This window comes from Panicum virgatum, chromosome 3K, assembly GCF_016808335.1.
Source record: "Panicum virgatum strain AP13 chromosome 3K, P.virgatum_v5, whole genome shotgun sequence".
NCBI lineage: Eukaryota > Viridiplantae > Streptophyta > Magnoliopsida > Poales > Poaceae > Panicum > Panicum virgatum.
The window spans coordinates 44,655,737-44,672,205 of NC_053138.1; the positions used below are offsets into that span (position 1 = coordinate 44,655,737).

The 16,469-nt window shown below is 48.6% G+C and overlaps 2 protein-coding genes across 3 annotated transcripts in view; both read left to right on the forward strand.

Moving 5' to 3' along the window:
• The first annotated feature begins 9,619 nt into the window (after positions 1-9,619).
• LOC120699296 lies at positions 9,620-10,820 on the forward strand. 2 transcript variants are annotated; one of them, XM_039983257.1, is made up of 3 exons: positions 9,620-9,817; positions 9,969-10,430; positions 10,572-10,820. In XM_039983257.1, exons 1-3 carry the CDS (start codon positions 9,812-9,814, stop codon positions 10,653-10,655), a joined length of 552 nt encoding a protein of 183 aa, XP_039839191.1. In that variant the 5' UTR covers positions 9,620-9,811; the 3' UTR covers positions 10,656-10,820. The 2 variants fall into 2 exon arrangements, with proteins under 2 accessions (XP_039839191.1, XP_039839190.1); XM_039983256.1 differs by having other exon boundaries at positions 9,620-10,430.
• Positions 10,821-14,772: 3,952 nt separating this feature from the next.
• Positions 14,773-16,469, forward strand: part of LOC120699297 (phosphoglucan, water dikinase, chloroplastic-like) — a 30,012-nt gene continuing 28,315 nt past the window's right edge. Inside the window, exon 1 of the mRNA XM_039983259.1 lies at positions 14,773-15,210. Coding sequence (XP_039839193.1) covers positions 15,017-15,210 — 194 coding nt within the window. The 5' untranslated portion in view covers positions 14,773-15,016. The remainder of the gene's footprint in view (positions 15,211-16,469) is intronic.

Consider the following 16,469-nt stretch of genomic DNA (forward strand, 5'->3'; position numbering starts at 1 on the left):
GATTCGTTTCTTGGGGTTGTTCTTGTTTTCTCCATGCCGCCGTCCGCGCTTCCTGGATGTCTCTGCCATCCCCGTCAAGTCTTTTGCTCTTCCGAGCCCTACCCTGCCTCGCTTGAATGCAACGTGACTTGGCGGTTGGAGCAGCACCTTTTAAAGAACGATTGATAGATGCTTACCGCCTGTGACGTACAGTACTGTACCAAGCGCTTTGGATAAAAGCTCTCATGAACCATCGGTGTTCAGTTCAGGGAAAGTTGCCCGTGCCGCGTATAAAAAGACAGGGAGCAAAAAGGAGAGGACGGGCCTGCACGGAGCAGGCCAAAACGTTTCGTTTCGTTTCGTTTCGTTTCGATTCTGTACTCGCTCGCTCGCATACAAGGGTAGCATGGCAAGATCTCCATGCTCAATGCTCCCAGCACATGGCCCCAAAGCTGCGTCTTCCCCTGGCGAGCCGGCCGGCTCCATTAATCTAGGCGCGGCGGTCCTTCCTGCCAGAGCTGAGCTGAGCTGAGCTCCCTGCTGGGTTTGTCGGAGGGGGTACATACATATCGGTGGGGAAAAAGGCCGCTCGAAAAGTAAGGGCAATTTTGGTGTGTGATGAGTTACTAGTAATGGCTGTACCTCGCGACTTCTGTCATGGAACGTGGAGGCAACAATCAAGATTACGCTCTTGCGTCCCAACCTGGCCTGGATGTCGAAACTGTGCAGCTCTTTTTCATGATTGTTGGAACGAAACCCCATCAAAACTAGCCTCTGACACTTAATCCATCTAGTATACTACAGTATTAATTTATAATAGAAAATTAAAATCGTAATCCATCTACAGTCTTTTTATCGAAACTATGCACCTTATTTTGGATCGGTGTGCCTTGTATTGTATCATGTGAAGTCCAGGCACACGTCTTATCGTTTGCGTGTGACTGCAAGACCTCCTCGTAGTGCTCCATCTCGCCATGCAAATGGTTTGGGCTCTAACAGTTTTAATAGTTTGGGTTTCGCTTTGGGCTTCTTCAGGCCGGATGCTAATGGGCTAACAGTATAAATGGATTGATTCAATTTGGGCTTCAGCTCTCTAGAAGTTTGGTGCTTGGACAGTAAACGATTTGGTTTCTATCATGGTGTAACCCTCAGACTTCGCTTCCCTACCGCCGCCCCGTCGTCACTGCCTCCGCCTCGCCGCTGCTTCCCAACCCTCAGCTCTACCACCTCCTGCTCGTCCCAGTCTCACAAGAAGCGGCCACCACCACTGGTTGTCCTGGAGGAGCTCGCCGTTCGTGGCGGCAGCGGCGGGATTGCATCTGGGCGCTCGCATGTGGCTGCCGCCGTCGCAACTCCTACCGCCACCTCCCGCCTTGTCGAACCCGGCGTCCACCGCACCGTCCGCGATTTATACGAGCGCGCTGTGGGGATTGGATTCCGGGATCCTGCTCTGCAGGGGGGTAGTGCTTGCGCAAGAAAATTCTCCTTCCAGCCTTGTAAAGCTACCGGCACTTCCGCTTCTCTTTCCTCTCTTCTAGGCAATTCCATTTTTTCCCCTGCAGGTGAGTACTATGTGATCTGGGGACTTCTCTTTATTCCATTGTACTTTCGTCTAGCAAATTAATACATGCTGAACCTGTGATTCTACTTTAAACTACACTAAACTACACTTGTTGAGCTTCCCGAGGGTGCACTAGTACTGTTGGATGTTGGGTACACTCTCAATTCACAACAAGCCTGCAGTTATATTATTCGATTTTGGTGCATCACATAGCTTCATTAGCGCAAAATTTAGTATTCAAATAGGATTTGATTTCAATCATACAAAAGGGCGTTATATATATATAATTTCAACATCGGATGCTAAAAATGCTTCCAACCGAATCATACGGTTTGTACCAATCAAAGTTGGGTAGCAAAATCATTAATACAGATCTTATCATCTTGTTGGGACTTGAAGGCATAAATATCATTTTGGGGATGAATTGGACATGGGGTTTTTATTAAATATTCCATCAAGAGCCATCAAAATAAATTGACCAAAATATGGAACCACTAATCTTTATTTGCCATTCCAAGAGTGCATAAATACTTGTGGTTTTGCCATAAGCGAATCCAAACTAGAAGAAATCCCAGTAGTATGCGATATGCCGATGTGTTTTTCGGATGACTTGCCAGGAATACCACCAGATAAAAATATTGAGTTTGTTATCAAACTACAACCAGCCACTGCACCAGATAAGGATGTATGGCACACAGCTTTCCTCACAACTAGTAACATACACCCGTGGTTCTACCTCACAAGATACACGTGTACAATGATTAGTACATACTATAAGCATGTAAGCTAACAAGGCTTAAGATTTACCACTAGCAGTCAGGATGACAATGGGACGGGGTGTGACGGGGGCGTCTGTCAGCGTTATGGAAACGGAGCCTTCGTGACCTTGGACAAAACCAAGCTAGCGGGCCCCCAAGAGCCAGTACGGCCTGTCAACAGTTAACGGGCTGGGGGCTGGGACCTAGTCGTGGGAGTGTGGGACCTTGCAGGGAAGGCCCAATGCCCATATGACATGTCACCACCCGGGTGGGAAGATTCCCTTCCTCGAAAAGGAACCGCCCGGTGAAAGGATTTCTTACCGCGCCGTGGGTCTTTACTGCACTGCACTGCCACCACCAATGTGTTTAGATCCTCAAACTCTTCCAAACTTTCCAAATTTTCCATCACATCGAAATCACATCGAAACATTAAATATAGCAAATGATCCATGCATTGAGTACTAAATTTAGATAAATAAAAAAACTAATTACATAGTTTTGATGTACGTTGCGAGAGGAATCTTTTGAGTCTAGTTAGATCATGGTAGGACAATTTTTACCACAAATAAACGAAAAATGCTACAGTGTGCTACAGTGTCCGATGTGGCCTTTTCTACCCATTTTTCGGGTATCTAAACACACCCCACGCGCGCGAAGCCCAAGGACAACATGGCTTCCCCATAAAAGCAGCATGATTACGGAGGAGCCATGCCTATAGACGGCGCAGAAGTTGGCTATGGAGGACGCACCCCCAAGCCATGTCTCATCAACTGGCGGTGGACGGTGGGACGGAACCCACCTCTGTTGTCATGAGTCAGTTCTGGAATGATCCAAGTCGTGCGCCTGAGATATGGCAAGAACGGAACCCAGCCCGGGGAGCTGCGAGCCCCAGGGTGGACACAAGGATCGTCCCGGAGATACCTCGGGGGCTCTCCGAGAGGTGTCAAACTGGCCTCTGGAAGGCCTGCGGGGCTGCTTGCAGGGCGGCGCCCACTTCGCAAGGGTCACGTTCACATAGTAGTACGACATGTAAGAGACGGTCTCTTTTGGCCTATACTCCGAGGGCCCGTACCAACCTAGGGCTTCCATGTAACCTTGCTCCTCCGACCTATATAAAGGTGGGTAGGGACTCCTCCAAAGTATATTCATACCTCAGGCAATATAAATCACCCAACAAGACGTGAGGTATTTACAATCTGCGGCCAGAATCTGTCTAAACCATTGTGTTGCTTGCACCATCGTGTTCTTGATCTATGATTAAAATTCTGTAGCGCCCTAACCGACCCACTGTAACGGGTCCGGTCCCGTGGGGGCCGTGGGGATGCACCCCACGGGATTTTTTGCCACCATGAGCCACTAGTCAGCCTCGGCATGCAGAGGCGGAGCTTCCCATCAGGGCAGCTGCCCCAGCTACCGGCGGACGGGCGGAGCAGAACCCCTCTCGGCCCCTCGCCCCCTCCCATGGCATTCCTGGCGGCAGCGGCGGCGCGATCTACCTGTTTGCTGGAGGTAGAGGACGGAGACAAGGCGTTGGGCCGGTGCCTGGCTAGTGGCTAGTCGGCCCATTTATATTTGGCCTACTGACCACTGAAGCCCCTAGCCCGACACCCTCTCCTCCCTTTGGTCAATCCTCCTGACGCCTCGACCGCTCGACGGCTTGCCGGAGCTCGGATGCGGAGCGGAACCCTAGCCGCCGCCGGCTGGCACCTCGCGGCCACGCTCCCTTTCGTGCATCCTCCCTCCCTCAATCTGCTGCCCCACGCCGGCGCGCTGTGCGCTTGCCGCGCCCCGGTCTGATTCATGGACCAAAGGTGAGTTCTGCCCCAGCTAAAATTCTTGGCGAGCTCCGCCACTGTCGGCATGTGAATCGGGTAGTAGGTCATGCCATGCGTACCATGTGCGAAGAAGACTCGCTCCCTTTTTAGCATGTACTCCCTCCATCCCAAAAAAAACCGTAGTTGTAGGGTTTAAATTTTGTCCGAAAAAGACTAATCTGACCCTGTCACAGAAGTTTCTCGAAGCGGGCCATGGTTCTGAAAAAAAAAACAAAAATAGCCGCACACACGCCTTCCAATCCACGAGCTCTCCTAGTCTCTTGTCTCATCTTCCCCAATCCCACTCGATCCTCTCCCTTCACGAGTTCTCCAAATCCGACTCGATCCCCATCCATTCCAGGAATCCCTCTCGCTCCTTGCTACCCCTCTTTCCTCTCCATCAATTCCCCTCTCTCTCTCCCTGCTGCCCCTAGTGACCGTGCTCACGGGACGACGGGGCGCGGCGGCGACAGGAGCAGCGGGACTCCCGCGACCCGTGCGTGGCCCGCGGGAGCCGCGACGGCTGGCGCGAGGGACCGACGGCGGGCGGGCGGAAGCAGCGGCGGCCGGCCCTACAGAGCAAGCGCGGGGCAGCGGTGGAGGTCGGATCGGGGAGCAACGCCGGCCGACCCGGAGGAGACGCGAGTCGCCGGCCTGCAGCTGGTCGCTCGTCGCGGTGGCGAGGCAGCGGCTGTTGGGCTCCAAAGTGATGCCACACCGTCGATCTGTGCGCGCGAGCGCCTTATAGGGCGGAGTCGCCTGCGCGTCAACGCCGAAGGCATCCCGTATGTGCTCGACTCTGAGGACGAAGACTCTGACATGGAGGTCAAGACGGATGGCGTGGGGGTGGTTCCGGCCGACGGACCTGGTGGCCAGGTTCTGTCCGTGGAGGGGCCTCCGGTGGTGGACACAGATGAGGCTTCCGAGATAGATCTGGCCCCGGAGGTGGCTGCACGTCTGAAGAAGGTGCTCGCTAACATTGATCCCATCTACCATGGGGTCTTTGTCAGCATGTGCAAGGTTTTGGTCCCTATATTCTTCCGTCCCTAGTTCATATGTTGATGTATTATGTGTGCAGTTATAGTGCTTACGATGCATGCTTTTGTTGTGGGATGCTGAACTGCTGTCTGGATATTAGGTACTAGTTGTGACAATGAACTGTTAGTTGTGTGTTGTGTCGTACTAGTGGTGACAATGAATGGGTATTTAGTTGTGTCATTAGAACTGATGTAATCCGTATGTGTGTTGTGGTAAATAAATATTATCGTACCTAATATAGTTAGTGTTATCATAAATTAGTAAATGCAAGTTCCTTTTTTGCTTTCTAGTTTAATGTGATTTTTCTAATATCTTAATAGTAGTACAATCCAGCCATTATACCACCACCACCACATCACGTAGCAGCCACACACCATATATTACAGTAGTTACAAAATGCTCATAACTTTATATTACAGTAGTTACAAAATGCTCATGACTTTTTAAACTGGAGTAGCAAAATGCACACGACATTATATTACAGCAGTTACAAAATGTTCATGACATATATTACATCAGTAGCAAAATACTTATGTGAATATTATACCAGTCGTAATGTGCATAATTAGTGTCCTAATGATGCGATCACATCCTCATATAGCTGGCGGTCACAACTAAGACTGTTAGGTAGCATGTCTAGTGCATCTAGCCTATCTTTGCTGAGGTGAGGAATCTTGTATCTGTTTCCTCCACCATCTTTCATCACTTCAATCATACACCCTTGTAGTGTTAGAAACACCCTGTTCAAAGTTGCTGGATCATAGTTATCAAACTCCTTCTGTACATTCTCAATAAGCTCATCTAAGTTCCTAGAGATCCGTTCATTGGTTAAGGATTGAAGAGACGCAAAGAATCCCAAGTCTAGGACATTCAAATCAGGGGAATTTGCTGGCTGGTTGATGAGTCGTATGTCAAGCCCTGTTTGTGCTACAGCAGCAGCAAATTCTTCATCGTCTACCGGGAGATGTGAAGGAGCATTATCTTGCTGAATCCAAATGGTTTTTCCAGCATATTCTCGTGGCCATCATTCAACAATAACTTTTAGAACTTTACCAATCATGTAAGACCTCATAGTACTTCGATCCACCTTAATCGGCTTAGTGATTTGGGCCCCCCTTCCTCTATTGCGGCTTCTTCTTTTTGCTGGTTCCTGCAGTAAATGAAACCAAGTAAGGATCACAAATTTGTACCACAAACTGATGTTGAAACTAAACCAATTATAAATTGTACCTTTCTAACAAATGGCCATACTCCTAGCTTCCCATCAAAAATGCAGACAATAACATAACTTTACCAACGGAATTCTTGTTTTGCACTACCCTGTGTGGGTCATCCTCTTCTAGAAGCATATAATACTTCTTATATTTTGATGTGATGTTGAACCACTTCTCGTCCATGTGGATGATGTTAATCATTTCAATGAACTTTGGTTCGTTTGGCAATGTTCGATGATCTAACATGGAAACACACCATCGCAGCCTCTCTTTTTTGTTTTCTTCCCTCAACAAAGGCTTGAGTGTGCTAGAGTGCCGTCTTAGTAGCCCTTCCTTGAACCACCTATGTAGAGTGCTCCTTGTTACACCAATGGCCTTCGCTAGAGATCGAATAGTGCTTCTCCTATGCAAGGGAACATTAAGAACCTCAGATAGGTCTACTTGCATCTTTTTGCGGCCACACTTCTTGGACTTCCATGATCTAACATCCACTGGTTGTCCTTGCGCACGGCATTGCTTTGCTCGCTGCCAAATACATTGCACTTGGGACATATTAACATGGAACATTTCAGCAACTATTGCTGTGCTTTTCCTTTTTAGTCTTCCATGGTCACTTTGATGAAGCAATGCTGCATAGATTTGATGCCGTTCATCATTTGTCAAATTTCTATATGGATGTGTATTATTTTCATTTCCATGAGCATGTTCAACATCGGAGTCCTCCAACTCTTCATCTTCAAAGGTTATGTTCATGGCATTAGTGTACACACCATACTCATGCATGTCATCCATCATGTCTGCAAAAGAAAGAGGAGTAGAGTACATGGTTAGATGTTGTAGAGCAATTTCTGCAAATGTGTAAAACAATTTAACAAAAATGAGATATGAAACCAATCAGGCCTGTTGGCTTAGGTTAATCATACAGTCATTTATTCAGATGATAGTTTGCAATTGTACAGGGCAACCATTTTAGATATGCTCATCATGTACAATTTTGGAACAATATTCAATAATGATAGTTTGCTAAATTGAGTCGGGTAAATAAAATAATTTTGGTGATTATCTACTTACTGGTAACTTGTTGCAGCTCTTGTACAACCGGACCATCAAAGTTGAGACCTTCATGCATGTCTTCCTCCATCATGTCTAAAAGAAATTGCATGGTCAGTTACTGTGCAGGAGGAATGTTACTGATTCATGAAATTGAACTAAGAGAAGTAATATGTTCATCTATCTTGAGATGTTAGGACTGACCTTCTGGGAGCTGATCGATTTCTTCTTGATCATATGTATATTCATTTAGATCAGGTAAGGGCTGGCCTTGGAGATGTACCTGGAGATCAGTAAAGGGCTGGCCTTGGAGATGGACCTCAAGGTAAACTGGATCTTCCTCATCTTGCTCTGGTTCTTGATTGAGGTCAGGTAAGGGTTGAACATCTTGGATATGGACATGGAGATGAACTTGATCTTCCTGTTCTTCCTCATGTGCTGGTTCTTCATTCAAGTCAGGTAAGGACTCTCCTCTTGTATGCGGTAGCTTGTTTAGATCTATTGGCATGGCTAGTGATGAAAATGACTTGCAGGCTAATGAAAGGATGCTCAATCGTGCGGGTCTTGTACTTATACAAGGGAGATGGGAGGTGGCACAGGCAGGAAGAAACATGGGCGCCTAATTCAAATTTTGCACTCATGGTAGTAGCGTTCTCGCTGGAACCTTCTAGGAGTACTCCTATTTGCTTCAGGGGCTGATTTTTACTGCCACGTGTGGCACTCATGGGCTGGTTATTTAGTGCCACGTGTGGCACTCGTGGCCAGAAGTTTTGTATGTTGTAATGATTACTAAATTGTACAGTACATGACAGACTATCTTTTTAGGGTATTTACGTAATTTCTCACCACTCCTTGGTTTTCCCACGCAGTTCTACAACTACGGTCTTTCTGGGACGGAGGGAGTAGTTACGGGTAAAAACATACTACAACCTTTTGCGCCCACACATTATCCCCCACCGTTCGGCAACATCCCTGATTTGCGGTTTGCTTGCCACGCGTCTCAGGCTGCTGATCTCTTCGCGTCGCGCCCCACTTAGATCCGGTAGGACGAAGAATAATGCTGCCATGGTTGAAAGAATTGCAGGAGGGCGAGCTGGGGTCAAAGACTGAAAGAGGCGGCGAGGAGCGGCTGAGTAGGATGGAAGACAAACTCTTTATCAAAAAAAAAGAAAAAAAAGGTGGAAGACGAACGAGGAGAAAATAGTGGAGTCGGATGGTCGGACTCTTTGGCTTCTCCATTAGGGGCGCGAGAATTCACACGATGGCAGCGGAATGCGTTCGTTGCATTGGCTTGCATGAATCGTGAGGCATCTGGCGCCGCACGGTAAAGTGTGCTACTACAGCCGGTTGTGGTAAACCCGTACCGAGCCTTGGTGCAGCTGCTGCTGACACGCGCACACTGTGCGTGGACTCTGCCCAACTGCTCGCTGCATTTGCATGCCGTGGTAGTATTTCTCAACGGTTCACATGCGCGCACTTCCAAATAAGCGGCAGCTGGCTGATGGCCTGCCCAAGGCGCGTTACCGTGGTGACGCAAGGTCAAAGCTCATCTCCCGCGTCCTCACACACCCGCTGCCGCGTACACGTACGTAGTTTCTTTCTTAATAAAGTTTGCCTTGGGGAGTTAACCCGGAGGCATGGCATGCACCCGGGCCCGGGCCCGGGCCCGGCCTCACCGTACGTGCCCCCGCTGCAACTCTCTGCGACCGTCAGCCACAGCCAGTACTGTGTGTGGACGAGACGAACCACGGTGGCCGTGCATGAATCGCCGGCCCGTCCACGACGACGACGCCAAGCTCGCTCGCATTTACACAGCCCTGCCGTGCGCGGTGCCCGTCCCCCACACCTTCCACCTGGCTCACCACAGTGCGCGGTACGCACGAGCAGTAGCAGTAGTAGCTTCTACTGCTGCGCCGCATGCAGAGGCCGCGGCCGGCTAGCGACCGACCGACCTCTCTGATCGGTGGCCAGGGGCCATTGGCCAATTCGCCCCTTCCCTGCAGGCTGCAGGCCACAGCCGCCGCCTTGGATGCCTCTTTCCTTTCCTCCGCGTGCCCAGAAACCCTTCTCTCATATCTCTCTCTAAGTCAAGGCCTCACACCGTCACACGTACTCATCGGCTCGGAACCGGTTCCGTCTAGGATAGTAGAGGGACTCGATGCCACTGACCGGCGGGCCCCACTGCACTGGGGCCCACACCTCGCCTCTCCTTCGTTCCTTCTGTAGCTAGCATCAGCAAGCACACCTCCGGCTATAAGAACGCCCAGAAAAATGGCCGGCTTCGTGCACCGTCGCTAGTTAGGCTTCCACACTCTCTGACCGAGACCACAGCTTAGCTTATTGTGATCCACTTCCAGGCTCTTCACTCATCTCATCCTGTCGTCTGCGTGTTCCCGGATGGAGGTAAGTGAAGCGGAGAAGATGCGAGAGTGATCGAGCTGTAGAATTTGATTGATTTGCGGCTGCATGCTCTAGTGGTCCGCGCGAGCTTTATTTCCTCCTCTTCGGCGGCGGCTTAACGACGATGGCTTCGACGCGCGTGCGGTGCGTGCAGGGCAGGGCGAGGCGGCGGCGCGTGCCGGCGTTCGGGGAGTGGAACTACAACTACCACAGCGGCGAGCTGGCCACGCCGCCCGCCGTGCCGGCCGTCGAGTGGTGCGCGGAGGCGGAGCTGGAGGCCAGCAGCGACGTCTGGTTCAAGTACTCGCCGCCGCCGCGGAGGCCGCCGCCGCCCAGCGGCAGGAGGAAGGTCCGGAGGCCGGCGACGGAGGAGATGGACGGCAGGTCCTACGGCGGCGGCGGCGGCAAGCGGGGGCTTCGGCATCATCGAGCGCCGACGACGTCCGCGTCGTCCGACACCGTGGCACCGCCGTCGGTGGCGCACAGGCCGGCCGGCAAGGGTACGGCCGGCGCCGGCGCTGCCAGGGCGCGGGTGGTGCGGCCCGTCGACGCGGACCTGTACCAGATGCCCCCGCCGGAGTTCCTCCCCGGCGACGACGAGCCAAGAAGAAGGGTGGTACGTAGTGCATGTTATTAATTAGTACTTAGTACTATTACTATCACTGACACACAGTGACACATGGTTACCAAGTGAAATTAATGAACCATAAGGATCTAGTTCTGTTTCCTTCATTAATGTCTCGTGCATGCTTTGCAGCGGGAGGAGAAGAGGAAGAAGAAGGCGTCGAGGAGGAGCCTGTGGACGGGTTGCTTCGGCTTCAATTGCGTGCCTGCTGAATAAAAAAATAGTTCCTTGCTGTGCTCATATATTTATTTTTGGAGGCTCACTGTATCTAGTTTAAGGTTGTTCAGATTGTGCAATTATAGATTTCTTTATGTACTTGTACTGGAGAGTACTGTGCAATGCCAATGTGGCCCCACTCCTCCGTAAATTTGTTTTGACCAAAGCTCCATTCCAATTCACACCGTCCCATTGCAATAGTCTTTCCTGTCGGGGAGCGCGGTGCAGAAAATCCAGCAGCAAAACTCGGCTCTGTGCCTCTGTCCAGGCCGGTGTCTGCAGGTCTGAAACCGAGCGAGCTTTCTCGGACTTTTTTCATTTATAAAGTCTTTAGACAGATCCCCCGTTTTAAACCGCCGCGTTGCAAAACAACAGTACTACTGTACTATATTTCTTGAAGATTCATACTAGTAGCCTACAATTTTCTTATCTTGAAATGTTACATAAACATACTAGTAGCTAGTAGTATTGTATTGAGGATTGTTATGCATGTCCTGTCACATGACTTCTTCATTTGAAACGTCCTTTCCTTATAAAAAAGGATACCGTGGTTTTCTGGAATCTGAAAACTGTAGGCTTGTGTTTAGATCCGCCAAAATCTGGTAGAAAAAGTCATATCGGATACTGTAGCATACTGTAGCACTTTTTGTTTGTTTGTGGTAAAAATTGTCCTATTATAGGCTAACTAGGCTCAAAAGATTCGTCTCGCAACGTACATCAAAACTATGCAATTAATTTTTTTATTTACCTACATTTAGTACTCTATGCATTGATCATTTGCTATATTTAATGTTTCAATGTGATTTCGATATGATGGAAAGTTTGGAAAATTTGGGGAAAGTGAACACAGCCTAGATTAAAAGGTCCATATCGACATGTCATGTCTTTTCGGATCCCATCCGGGACCCACGGTGAGAGACAAGAAAAAAGTTAAATTTGGATTAAGACCTTGTCTAGTTACAAGTGTAAATTTTTTGAAAAAATATCTTTTCATATTTAAAATATTAAATATAGACTAATTATAAAATTAATTACAGAACTCGTCTACGAGACAAATCTAACGAGTCTAATTAATCCGTCATTAGTGCATGGTTACTGTAGCATTTTAGTGTCTAATCATAGCCTGATTAGACTCATTATATTCGTCTCGTAATTTGCAAGCAAACTATGTAATTAATTTTTTATTTCGTCTAAATTTAATACTTCATACATGTAAAAGAAAAGATGTAATGTGCAAACAGAAAAGGAAAAGAAAACACAGAGAACTCCCTGCGGGTCTGCTCCACGGTCCGCCTCCCCCGAAACGGCCGCGGTCATATTCTGCGCCGTCCGTCGTCCGACCGTCTCCGTCCACTGTCCGCCGCCGCGCTCGCCTCGCCTCGCGTGCGTAGGGCGCGGCGCCGGAAGTTGTGCAGCGCAGGGGGTGCGTCACGTATGTTTTGGTTGCTGGCAGGCCCGGCCGGCGGGCCGGGGTCCGGCCCGGGGTGCCGTGGCTGGCGCAGCCGCTGTGTCAGGGTGTGCGTGTTGTTGTTTCGATCCGGCCGGCTCATTATTCTGTCGTGACGAGACGAGCAGCTCTCGGTGGATCCATCCACTCGAGGCTGGGGTCAGTCCCGTGTAATTGGACGTACGTGTAATCTTTGTATGGACCAATGGCAGAGAAGTGGAGGCATCAGTATTGTATTCGTCGTAGCGCATGCTGGTCACCTGTGCCAAAAAAAAAAAGGAAGAGAATCAGCGAGATGTAATCCTAGCACTTGCGATCCCTAGATGGGTTCGACTCGGCAACCATCCTTGGATGCAATTCATGTGCCAAAAAAGGAAGAGAATCTGTGAGAATCATTTGATTTAGTTATTTTCTTGGAAACTTGCGTGCACATGTGTTACTGTTGTACTCTTGCATGCTTCTTCCCTGCATGCCTATGTCATGCAAGAATTAAGTCGCCGTGGAATTAGGGTTACATAAGAAATTTGACATTTGAATATGTCTCTAAAAAAAGATTTTCATGTGCTATCTTAAAACAATTTAGCAAAGAGAAACTGGAACCGGAGTAATGTTTGTTGCTTCGGTAGGAAACAAGCCATCCAACATTCATTTTTTTAATGTTATTATGCGAAATTTCTATGCCACATTGTTTTAGGGGTTCCACCACCTTGAAATATGGATGATTTGTTCTCTGGGTGGTCCAAACTTGAGGGCCCAAAACACAATTTATTGTTATTGAGAGGGGTTGCTTCTCTTTGTTAGGCGATGTGGCTCACACTACTACAAAAATTTATTTTATGAGACACTTGAAAATCGGCTCGGAGGCGGGCACAATTTTTAGGCGGTTATTTTATATTAACTGAGGCGGTTACAAAAAATCGCCTCGCAAAATCGATTAACCGAGGCAGGCAATATTAATATGACCGCCTCAGTTAATGTATATTAATCGAGGTGGGACAGTGTAACTCAACCGCCTCCGTAAAATAGGCCCAGCCCACTGGCCCAAATAGTCCGGTTACCAGCACACGTATATATAGCTCTTAGGGTTTGAAGTACACATTTCTTATCCTCTCCCTTTCCCTCTCCCTCCCCATCCCTCTCTCCACAGCCGCCGCCGCCCATGTCCTCGCCCAGATCTCCACAGCGGCGGCGCTTGGAGCTCTACCTCCTCCTCCTGCCGTCCTTCTTCGTGCTCGCTATCGCCGACCAGCTCATCGACCTCCCCATCCTCGAGCACGCCATGGCCGCGGCGGCAGCGCCTGCAGCCCGTGGCATCGCCGACTAGCTCATCGACCTCCCCATCCTCGAGCACGCCACGAGCGGCGGCGGCAGCGCCCGCAGCCCGTGGCGGCGGGGGCGGAGCCCGCGGGGGGGGGGGGGGGGGGGTGGCCCGTGGGGGCGGCAGCCTGCAACGACGGGGGGCGGCGGCGGATCCATGACCGGAATAGCCGGATCCATCGAACGACGGGCGCGGCGGTGGCGGCGGACGGTGGCGGGCTCGTGATGGGTTCGGCGGGCCCAGATGGGCTTGGTGGGCTTTGTTTTTTTAATGTTTTACTCGATTAACTGAGGCGGGTAGCAAACCGCATTGGTTAATGCCCCCATTAACCGTGGCGGCGACTCCAAAGCGGTTGCAAAAACCGCCTCGGTTAATGTCTTTGCCCACCTCGGTTAAGGTTTCTTGTAGTAGTGTCACAAGAAATGATACTATGTGTTAGCAAATGTAAACGGAAAATAATTTTGTAGGTTCTATTCAATGGGACACGTTGAGTTTTGGGCCATGTTGGAGCGCACTGATGAAAAAGAGGAGATTGTTAAAGCGTGTCAATGTTTGGAGTCTAGAGCCGCGGATTTCTTCGCATCTCATGGATGGTCCTTTATTCTTCGTAGTCTTGAACTATTGTTGGTGTAAATTTATAAATTTAGAGTTTATTTGTAACAACTGTGTATTGATGTCCTTTTGTGAAGGGTTTGAAGCCAAAATTTTATGTCCATTGTGTAAAGCAAGATGCGATGATTCTTCTATGCCCTACATTAAGTGAGCAACCATATGTTAACAGTTAACTGATGTATTTGTAAATTTATTTTAGCCACTTCATTTGTTTCTATAATGCACCATGTAAAGTAGCAATCCAGCTCATATAAAAGATATTTATACAAATATGTATTTCTTCATTTTTTTTTGAAAAATGATGGTTAGGAAGAGGCTGGTGCGGGCTCACACACATGAGTACATCTGTCATTATCGGTCGGATCGGTTTCGGGTTGGGTCAAATGGAGCCCATTTTCTTTTCCGTCAGTTGATTCGGATTTTTCGGCCACAGCTCGATCCGAATTGGGTCGGTTAGAGTATTCGGTAAAAATCTAATTTTGTGTATAATTTTTAGATGGGTTGAATTTGGTCGGATTTTCGAATTTTAAGTTAAAAATTTTAGCCCGTACCCAGCCCAACTGTACAGTGGGCTGAAAAATACCATCCCGAGCCCAGCTCATGCATTATTTGGGTGGGGGGTTCGGGGGTTTGGATTTTTTATGGAATCTGTAGGGTTAACCGGGTCGAGCGGCCATGATCAGATCTGCACGTGAGCGAGAGTCTTCTTCCCCACCCTCCCCTCTGCGAGACTGCGAGTGCCAGGCCCCAAGAGGGATCCGTAATTAAACGATAAGGCAACGGAAACCACGTCCACCCGTTCCCCCTGCCACCACCCGCCCCGATCGCCTCGCCTCTCCCCCTCCTTGCTTCCACTCTACTCCGCCCTCCTCGCGCCGCGCCCCGAGGCCACCGCCTTCTCTCTCTCCCTCTCTTCTGAAATCAGCCTCCTGGAGCGAGAAGCGGGCGACCACCGCCTCGACGGATTGCGGCCGAGGAGGATCGATGGCGCCGCTGCGGCCGCTCGACCCCTCGCTCGCCGTGGCGGCCTCCGCGATGCCGCGCCGCGGGATCGCCGCGCCGGTGACCGTAGGCGGGGCCGCGGGCGCGTCCTCCGTGCGGCGCCGCGGTGGGGTGGCTGCCCCGGGGAGGCGCGGCTTCTCGTGCCGCGCTGGATCCCCCGCGTCGGCTGCCGAGAGGTGCACCCCCCCTCTTACATTTTCCTTTCGATCTGCTCTGTTTTTGCTTTCGTGAGGCCTCGTACGGGGCATTGCAATGTGAGGCCTGTGGAAATCTGTTTAGTTTGCATTTTTAGTTGAACTGCGAATATGTCACCATCTCATCATCACAGCAAAATTTAAATGTTATCTCATCGTGAGTGCTCAAAACGGACTGATCCTTACCCAACATTGAGTTATTACGCACTCGTCATCCCGATTTACGTTGTGAGAGGCAATTTGATTACTAGTGCTGTGAAACTGTAGGGCTGTGGCTCGAAATGCAGAAGTATTTAACACGTTATGACATGTATGAACTTGGAGCATGCAAACTGTTCAATATTATCTTTTAGAACTTAAATTGCTTTAACTAGCTTATTTTCATCAGGACCAATGCATCTGTAGTAGCAGGCTGTTGTACCTTGCAAGCAAGTACTCCGTAGGCAACACTACTTGATTAATAAACTAATTTTGTGTTGCATATACATTGTTACCTATTAAATAAATTGATTCTTTGAAGTTAATAATTCATCATATATGGTTCCTGAGATTTAGTAATTGTCCTACTTGGCCCATCATAACTTTTTAACAATTTTGAAAAAGAAAAGACAGCATCCATTCAAATTTTGGATGTAGTAGAAATGTTAGATTATTATTATATGTAAATAGGGAAATACTACAAACAAAACAACACAGAAATTTTCTATAAAATTTGAGAGAATCTAGGCAAAAGAGCTTTTGAAGATTCATAACTTCATAAAACACCATAAGATAAACTATCTGCCTGGAATTTAGGTGGTCCAATGAAAATGTTATTAGAGTTTATTTTATTTATTCACTGAATATTCTATTTTCAATTAATATATTAGATTATGTATTATGGAGTGCAGTTGCCGAATTATTACTTTGGGTGAATTCGAAGCAATATTGGTACCCCTGTGTTTAGCTCATCCAATTGTAATATTGCAAGATTAATTACTTATGCTTACTCATTTGATTTGATAAGAAATTCGGTTATTCAATTCAAAACTGGTTCATGCACTTTTCAATTTGTTGTATTTCAACTAAGATAAATGAAATTCCAAATCTAGCTTTACAGTGTGATGTATTGTATCCATATGCATTGATGTTATGCCAAGCAGGTCATTCTTTGTGAACTTGTTATTATCACAGTTACTTCCTCTTGCAATACTTATCTTTATTTTCTGGCTTGTGATCATTACAGTCTATACATTCTCGTA

What these genes read in the sequence shown, in the direction of transcription:
- LOC120699296 (XM_039983256.1), top strand. Translation starts at nt 9,939, where the DNA reads ATGGCTTCGACGCGCGTGCGGTGCGTGCAGGGCAGGGCGAGGCGGCGG. An exon ending in ACGAGCCAAGAAGAAGGGTG is followed by an intron (nt 10,431 to 10,571) that starts GTACGTAGTGCA and finishes CATGCTTTGCAG; the next exon opens with CGGGAGGAGAAGAGGAAGAA.